At 46.7% G+C, this 8996-nt stretch overlaps 1 protein-coding gene across 1 annotated transcript; it reads right to left on the bottom strand.

The window, feature by feature from the left end:
- Nucleotides 1-1658: 1658 nt before the first annotated feature.
- On the bottom strand, nt 1659-6369 carry LOC311023087 (PR domain zinc finger protein 12-like). The gene is made up of 6 exons (XM_084024754.1): nt 6036-6369; nt 4609-4674; nt 3669-3793; nt 2996-3151; nt 2491-2605; nt 1659-2395 (listed from the first exon to the last, which is right to left on the bottom strand). The coding sequence occupies exons 1-6, from the start codon at nt 6274-6276 to the stop codon at nt 1920-1922; spliced, it is 1179 nt and encodes a 392-aa protein (XP_083880880.1). The 5' UTR covers nt 6277-6369; the 3' UTR covers nt 1659-1919.
- Nucleotides 6370-8996: the final 2627 nt, after the last annotated feature.

Here is an 8996-nt window from a genome sequence, read left to right as displayed (position 1 = left end):
GGGTTTCAGGACTCGGGGCTCATATTTTAGAGTCGTACGGTTCCTCATGTCGGTAATGTTAGTAGCGTGACATTAGAATACTTTAGTATAGTACCTCAAACAGTACCTGAGTGAATGTACTTGACAGACATGAGCGGAAGTAAATACTTTATTAGGATTATAGAGGTTCAAATACAATGTTTATAGACCACAGCATACTTCATATACCAATACATGTGTCAGATATGACCTTATACGTCTACAGCGATAAAGTGACAGTTGAATTATATTCTGGGCATAAAGTACATCTCATGTTAATATTCACATTCTTTCTTTGACAGTTTATTTACATCACATGAAGACAAGGAGCTGCGTTTCATCTTTCATTTGATTATTTAACAACATATTTATACAGAAAACCAGGGAAACAAATCCTGCAGAAACATTTACAAAGATTAGAAACTTCTAATATTTACTTGCGGGTGACGACTGAACGTGTCTGAAACCCAATTTGGGTCCCAACCCAACTGACATGAACCAATAATAATATTAATAACAATACATTTCAGGTTCTGCCTATTTTAATACGTGATGAACTTTAAAGGAATCTGGTGAGTTTTTACTGGATTGAGGCTTCTGGTTGGTCGATACGAAGACACCAAAATAACATGTTAGCATGCAGCTATCATTGAGAAGTCTCGATAAAAGTCGTGTTAGCTTGCTGACGCTGTGGCGACCGGTGGGGATGTCGAACCACGCCCGCTGAGATCACGTGGTATTCACATACCTCCAAGTTGTTTCTAAGTTTTTTTGTTGCCACATAGTAGGTAGCTCTCCCAGCTAACTAGTTTGCTACAAAAGCAGTGAGTAAGGTTGCTAAGGGGTCACCCGTACGCCCTGGGGTGCTGTGTCGTTGACATGAACACAGAGATTAGAGACCTCCTTCATGTTGCAAAGAAATAATGGGAGGTGGACGTTTCAGCCACCGTGGAGACGCCGATGCCGAGTCAGCAGATGAGTTTTCCTCGACAAATTTAAATTCATGCTGAAGTGTTTCATATCCCTGAATACCATGTGAGCTTTAGCATCAGGTGTGCTAACCTGTTAGCATGGTGGTCTGTAAAGGCACCACCAGAAGATCAACCAGAAACTCGTTGGACTCCTGTTAAGGAGCCTCAGTGCTCCAACTGCAGCGCTCCCTAGTCTTCGACACACACATTACAACCCTGTGACAGCATGCAAACCAACGCACGACATCATCGTCTCACAGATACTGAAATACTGACGACACGGGCCGATACCGCGTCCCATCATGCAACTGTTGTAGGAATCTGTCAATCTGTCAGTTCAAAAAACAACTGTGTTGTCTTGTACGTGTATGTGTGTGTGTGTGTGTGTGTGTGTGTGTGGTCATGCATGTAATGTACAAACTTCTGACCATTTAGATCATGTAACTTGTCATCAAGCTGACGGTGTCTAGCTGTTGGCGTCTTCTTTAGATTGTTACCGTGGTAACCCGAGTCCTCGCAGTGCCGGGAAAGGGAAACCTGCTGAAGCACTTTGAGTCAATGTCTGAAAGTGCTTCATTGATTTAAGTGTTTGGGAACGTGCTGCCAGAATATATATATATATATATATATATATATATATATATATATATATATATATATATATATATGCATGCCATGACCATCACGCTACAGGGATTTGAATGAGAGAATGTCCCTTCTACTCGGTTTTATTTCTATGTTCTCCGGATTCATCTGGCTACCTGGTAACTACCGTCATGGTCTCGCTGTGTCCAAACCCCGAAGTTAGAAGACACCCATCTGTGCACCCGTCCACCCGTCTGTCCACCCGTCCGTCCGTCCACCTGTCTGTCCGTCCGTCCGTCCGTCTGCCCGCCCGTCCGTCCGTCCGTCCGTCCGTCTGCCCCCCCATCACAGCACCATGGTGGGGATGTGGTGGACCAGGGATGCTGGGTGGGGCATAGAGGTCAGCTGTGGGGGGTGAGGCGGAGGTGAGTGACCCGCGTGCACCACCACGCCCCCGCCCGCGGCGCCGGCCTCTCCGGTGGGCCGGTGCCTGGCGCTCTTCTGGTGCGCCCTTAGGCCGGCCAGCTGCGAGTAGGCCGACTGGCACACGTGGCACTTGTAGGGGCGCTCGCCGGTGTGCAGCCGGACGTGGTTCCTCAACGTGGACGACTGGCTGAAGCGCCGGTTGCAGAAGCGGCAGACGAAGGGTTTGTCCAGCGTGTGGATCCGCATGTGAGAGCGCAGGTTGCTGCGGGAGTTGAACCCGCGGTGGCAGATGACACAACGCATGCGGCCCACGCTGGTGGAGGAGGAGGAAGAGGAGGAGGAGGAGGAGGATGAAGAGGAGGAAGAAGAGGAGCCTTCACAGGTGTGGAATTCATCTGGGAGGAAGAGGAGGAGAGACTGGTGTTGCATTATAGGTACATTTACTCCTGATCATGTTAATAATAATCGGAATAATCTGAATAATCTGTACCGGTCTTGGTCTTCTTGCTCTGTTCTTCGTCTCCTCCAGGAATCCCGGGGATCCCCAGGAAGGTGTTGTGGGAATTTCCGTACCAGACCAGCAGCTCCTGGTCCGGGGGGATCGTCTGAGGACAGAAACATCAAGTCGTCAAGTAGTCTGAAGGCCTGAGATGGAAACTGTTATCATATTATGTGTAGTTCAGAGACCGTTGGAGTTACTCTTTAACATTTCAGCCAGCAGAGGGCGACACACAGCTCAACTCTTCTTTATCGGTCTTCTTGATTTTAATTGTCATATAACTCAGATTTTTAATTTGGCTTTATTTCATGTATTTGTTGTCGGAAGATTCCTTATGTGACTTTGAGATTTAATTCATACGATGTTTTCATTTATATTTCCTGCCTTGTATGAAGCACATTTTGGACTTTATAGAATTATAAATAATATAATTATTTAAAGTGAAATATGAACAGGAGTTTCAGCACCCGAGGGGTTGTGCGGTGCATTCACTGACCTCCACTGCCTTGTAAAAGATGCTGCTGCCGATCTGCACCACCTCCAGGTTCTGCTCCTGCTCGTTCCTGGCACACTTGATGTAGGTCATCCAGCTCCTCTGGTCCTCCTGACTGGCGTCGATGAAATACCGGACGCTCCCGTCCTCGTTGAACACCTGACACAAATCGGGTTGTTGCATCAGGACTACAACTATCTGTGGTGTTGTGTTGGTGTTGTGTTTCTGTTGGTGTTGTGTTGGTATTATGTTGTGTTTCTGTTGGTGTTGTGTTGGTATTATGTTGTGTTTCTGTTGGTGTTGTGTTGGTATTATGTTGTGTTGGTATTATGCTGTGTTGTGTTGGTGTTATGCTGTGTTGTGTTGGTGTTATGTTGTGTTGGTATTATGTTGGGTTGTGTTGGTGTGGTGTTGGTGTTGTGTTGTGTTGGTATTGTGTTGGTGTTGTGTTTCTGTTGGTGTTGTGTTGGTATTATGTTGGGTTGTGTTGGTGTTGTGTTGTGTTGTGTTGTGTCGGTGTGGTGTTGTGTTGGTGTTGTGTTGTGTTGGTGTGGTGTTGTGTTGGTGTTGTGTTGTTATCGTGTTGTGTTGTGTTGGTGTTGTGTTGGTGTTGGTGTTGTGTTGTTATCGTGTTGTGTTGTGTTGGTGTTATGTTGTGTTGTGTTGTGTTGTTTACCTCCCACATCAGGTTGTTGTTCTTGTACAGGTCAATGTGTTCAGGGGAGATCAGGCGTCCGGTGAACGGACCCATCTCAGTTCCTGCCTTGATCCAGGTTTTAGAGAAAATCCCCAAACCTTCACCTTAAACCCAACACACACACACACACACACACACACACACACACCGTTATATACGTTATAAAATGTGACAATGAAACACCAGAGAAAAATAATGATTTTGTATATTTGGTCGTGATGTTTGTGCTAAATAATAAAAACAATGAGAAGGCCAGACAGGTGAGGTGTGTGGATCTACAGGTGAGGTGTGTGGATCTACAGGTGAGGTGTTGGACCCGCAGGTGAGGTGTTGGACCCGCAGGTGAGGTGTGTGGATCTACAGGTGAGGTGTTGGATCTACAGGTGAGGTGTGTGGATCTACAGGTGAGGTGTGTGGATCTACAGGTGAGGTGTGTGGATCTACAGGTGAGGTGTTGGATCTACAGGTGAGGTGTGTGGATCTACAGGTGAGGTGTGTGGATCTACAGGTGAGGTGTTGGATCTACAGGTGAGGTGTTGGATCTACAGGTGAGGTGTGTGGATCTACAGGTGAGGTGTGTGGATCTACAGGTGAGGTTTTGGATCTACAGGTGAGGTGTGTGGATCTACAGGTGAGGTGTGTGGATCTACAGGTGAGGTGTTGGATCTACAGGTGAGGTGTTGGATCTACAGGTGAGGTGTTGGATCTACAGGTGAGGTGTGTGGATCTACAGGTGAGGTGTGTGGATCTACAGGTGAGGTGTGTGGATCTACAGGTGAGGTGTTGGATCTACAGGTGAGGTGTGTGGATCTACAGGTGAGGTGTGTGGATCTACAGGTGAGGTGTTGGATCTACAGGTGAGGTGTTGGATCTACAGGTGAGGTGTTGGATCTACAGGTGAGGTGTTGGAGGTGTTTACCTGGGACGGAGCTCTGAGCGATGATCACCTCGCTGGGTAAAACCAGACTGGACAACTTCTGGACTTCTGAAACAAAGAAAAGAAAACACATTAATTGATTATATTTTTTTAGAGTCTGAAAGAAAAGAACCTCTTGACAGTAACAGTGACGTCATCCGTCCCTCCCGTCTGCTCAGCTGTTCTGCAGGAGAACGTGTGTCGGGATGTTGTAAAGCTGAAGTTTCCCACAAACAGTGAAAGCAGCATGATGCTGAGCCTTGGCACACGGAGAAAGGAGGTTAAGTGCTCCTTTTTTCTCCTTCAATAGCCGCATTTTGTGCCGCGGCTCCGCCCGCCGCCCGCGGCGCCGCCGTACAAATCTCAATTCATGTTGCAGATCAGAGAGCTCCAAGTGCGGACGAGTCTCGCGCGGAGAGGCCGATCGATACAATACTAACGAGTCTGCAATAAAGAGAATTAAATTACAGTTGAGAAGGAAAAGTGCGAAGCGCGGCGGAGAAGTGTCGCCGCCGGTTTCACGGTCGCCGCGGAGCGTGAAACCGGCGGCGACGTTAAGTAGAAAAGAGATTAAAACGCAGATAAAAGTGGGAGATAATCCGAATTCTAAACCAGAGGAGAAGAAAGGAGGAGAAAGTCATGAATGCCATCAGGAGCGAGTTGAGCGGATTCCGTCCACACGACGCAGAAACCGGATTTACATTCCTGCGCAGCGACCGCAGCAGAAAGAATCCGGTAGAACCGAACCGGGAGGGTCGGGACCCCCGGGCCAACGTCCGCCGGGCTCTCAGAAATCGTTCCTAACGAATTCTACCGAAAACGGAAACGAATTTCACAAAAACATTAAAGTAGAGAATTTAAAAAGAATTAATAAACGAGAGTGAAAAGGCCGCGAGCGCAGCTTTGTTTTATTTCTATTTCTATTGATATTGATATTTATTCACATCATTACGATCATTTTTAATAATTAATACACATTATTAAACACACAATTAATCCATCCACGAGTTAATGAGCACGTTATTAAGGATGCTGGAGGAAAAACTGATGCGTCACAACGCGGCTTCACGGCGATCAAACGCTCTGATCAGTCATTGATCAGTCATTGATAGGCTCGTCGACAGGCTCATTAATTAACAATAATTAATATTATAATTCGCATTTATTCATTTTACATATTTCCATCGACAGAAAAGACAGAAACTAAAAATGATGAATGGATCTGCAGCGTGTTGTAATAATTCTATCATTTACTTATTGTTTAATACAAATCTAATAAAACGAAATCATTAATAAAATAAAAAAGTGATGAATGTCGGTATTTAATTAAATCGTGAGTCAGAGTGACGTCATGATTGATCGGGATCGATCAGACGGTTAACGGACCAGCAGGTAAATTGAATTGGTTAATTGGTTTCGTCGTCACTGACCTCCGGAGAAGGACTGCGCGAGCACCTCGGCGGTGAACGCGGTCTTGGGGCTCGCGCCCGGCGCCGTGCGGGGGTCCTCGTGCTGCTGCGGCAGGTGGTGGTGCTGCTCGCCGAGCACGTGCCTCCAGCGGCCGTACAGGAAGCTGTGCAGGATGTCCGAGGTGATGATGTCCGCCAGGGACAGCGGCGGCTTGAAGCCGGGCTTCAGGCCCAGCGACGAGCCGGGCAGCACGGAGCCCATAGCGGGGCGGGAGGCGCCGGGGCCGGGAGCTGCAGAGGGAGCCGGGGGCAGGGAACCGGAGGAGACCGAGGGGACCGGAGGAGACCGAGGGGACCGGGTCCTCCAGGGAATCAAACTTTGCAACAAAAAAAAAAACAGAAAAAAACCCCCGGAGGCAGAGTGCGGAGCGAGTCCACCGGTGGTTTCTCCGTTTTTAACGGGAAGTGGTGACGTCGCTGCCGGTATTTCTTCTGCGGATGAAGGAAGAGTTCAGAGTGATGCGGGTCTCCGAGGGACCGGGTCTATATACAGCCCGTCTGTCTGCAGTCACCTCCTCCAGCATTTCTAGACAGAGGAGGAGGGAAGTGTGTGTGTGTGTGTGTGTGTGTGTGTGTGTGTGTGTGTGTGTGTGTGTGTGTGTGTGAGAGAGAGAGAGAGAGAGAGAGTGGGAGAGAGAGAGAGAGAGAGAGAGCTCCGGCTCGTGACACCGTAGAGACCCTCAATTAGGGCTCAATGAGACAACAGCAGCAGACCTCAGACCAGCAGTTAGAGACCTGGTTGCTGGTCCTCGACTTGGACCGGGATCCTGGACTCATTTAGAATACTTGGTAGTGATACGTTCAGGTGACCCGGACTGAACCGGATCACTTCTGGACCTGTGAACACATTGAAGCACGTTTAATGATTTTTAAATTAATCTCAAAAATATAAAACTTCAGAAAAAAAACTCTGAGTGACGTCATCAAACTGATCCCGTATTGAACGTGTCACGAAGCTCAGTCTGGAAGGTGATGTTCCGGATGCTGTAACACAAAAAAAGAACCAGGTCCAGGTCCAGGACCAGGACAAGGTCCAGATCCTCTGAAGAACAGTTTTCAATTTATATTTTAGAAAAATGTACAAATTATAAAATGTATAATTTACAATGGTTTTTAAGTGAAGCTGCAGAAGGCTCTACAAGCAGGATGATAGTATTAATAGTACTATGATAGTATTAATACTATAGTATTAGTATAGAACTGTGAGTCAGCAGGTTTACTCACCTGTAGAGACGAGGTGAATTATCTTATTCAGAAGCAACATAGATATTTGAAAAGCTGACGGTTTAAATACAAATGTACTAGTGATAATATTAATATAATATAATATAATAATGATAACAATAATAATATTAACAGGCAGTATATTTGTGTTTTACTGATTAATAAAACTAAACATCATCGCTACTTCATTTTTACATTTCTACTACTTTTACTTTACTTAAACGTGAAATCTTCAATGGTGGAATGTGAGCTGAGGAGGAGGAGGAGAGGAGGAGGAGAGGAGGAGAAGGAGGTGTGCAGCAGTGTGAGTGACAGAGCAGGAAAACAGATTAGAGGAGAGATTACCACGACAACAGCTGCTTTCTTCATCCCTCCATTCAGCCTCCTCCTCCTCCTCCTCCCGTCGTCTCCCAACACGATTATTATTCTCCCTTTCACTCTGATCTGTATTTATGAGCTTTTAAACATTTATTGTCCACACACACACACACACACACACACACACACACACACACACACACACACACACACACACAGTCTGTTGTTGAAACATGGTTTTAATTTGGGTTTAATTCATAAATGATGATTTTAAAGAGCAGATTATTATTTCTGAGAATGTTGAATTCAATAAATGAATTACTAACGAGGAGAAATGAGAAGAAAATAATAAAAATGTTTATTCTGAATCGTATATTTAATAAATATTTTTACAGATGAAAGTGAAGCACATTGTTAATAATTCAACCTGTTTATGTGACTGATGAAGTCGTATAGGCTTATTTCAAATTTGATTTAAACATTCATTTTATAAAATAATATATAGAATAAATATTAAACTGAATGTGATTCAGCCCATTTTCCTTCTTCCTTCATATAAATATGATTTTATATTTCATGTGTCCGTATTTACAACATTAATATTATTATTATTACATTTTCTTTTTTCATTTTTTTCCCCACATATTGTCATCCGGCGGCTCGGTGCGTCGTGTAGCCGCTCGGAGGGCTCCTCCGGCGGCCGCGGCCCCGGCTCGGCCCCGCCGGCGCCCCGGAGCTCCGCCGCTACGCGCGCTTTTGTCCGCGAGACGGCGGAGAAGAAAGGCGAGAAAATCCGGGAATAATGGAGGATTTGCAAATGTTTTTCAATTGATTTGACTCAATGAAGGTTTTCTTTCTTTCTTTAGAGTTTGGCTGCAGCCGCCACGCACGCCACGCACGCGGGCCGAGCGGGAGTTTCTTAATGGAGAGGAGCGTCTTCATTGAAGGAGGCGGACACGCTTAATGAGCTTCTAATCTAAAGGAGGACCTCAGCCAATCAGAACGCTCCGATCAGAGAGGACGACGGGAAGTCAGGAGGGGGGGGGGGGGGGGGGGGTGGGCAGGTGACTGGCACGCGTAATTACAAGAGGAGGAGGGGGGAGGAGGTGGAGGAGAGAGAGGAGGAGGAGAGGAGGAGAGAGAGACAGAATGAGGAGAGGGGGAGAGAGGAGGTGGAGGAGAGGAGGTGGAGGAGAGGAGGAGGTGAGGGGGGCGAGAGAGGAGGTGGAGGAGAGGAGGAGGTGAGGGGGGCGAGAGAGGAGGTGGAGGCGAGAGGGGGGAGAGAGAGAGAGAGAGAGAGAGAGAGAGGAGGAGAGGGACAGAATGAGAGGGGGAGAGAGGAGGGGGAGGAGTGGATGAGAGAGAGGAGGTGGAGGAGAG

The sequence above is a fragment of the Eutrigla gurnardus genome (assembly GCF_963514095.1).
Source record: "Eutrigla gurnardus genome assembly, chromosome: 13".
Taxonomy (NCBI): Eukaryota; Metazoa; Chordata; class Actinopteri; order Perciformes; family Triglidae; genus Eutrigla; species Eutrigla gurnardus.
Note: the sequence above shows the minus strand (reverse complement) of the source record. Positions and strands in the feature narration are given on the sequence as shown.

What these genes read in the sequence shown, in the direction of transcription:
- LOC311023087 (XM_084024754.1), bottom strand. Translation starts at nt 6,276, where the DNA reads ATGGGCTCCGTGCTGCCCGGCTCGTCGCTGGGCCTGAAGCCCGGCTTC. An exon ending in ACAACAACCTGATGTGGGAG is followed by an intron (nt 3,152 to 3,668) that starts GTAAACAACACA and finishes GATTTGTGTCAG; the next exon opens with GTGTTCAACGAGGACGGGAG. An exon ending in TCTTTTACAAGGCAGTGGAG is followed by an intron (nt 2,606 to 2,995) that starts GTCAGTGAATGC and finishes TTCTGTCCTCAG; the next exon opens with ACGATCCCCCCGGACCAGGA.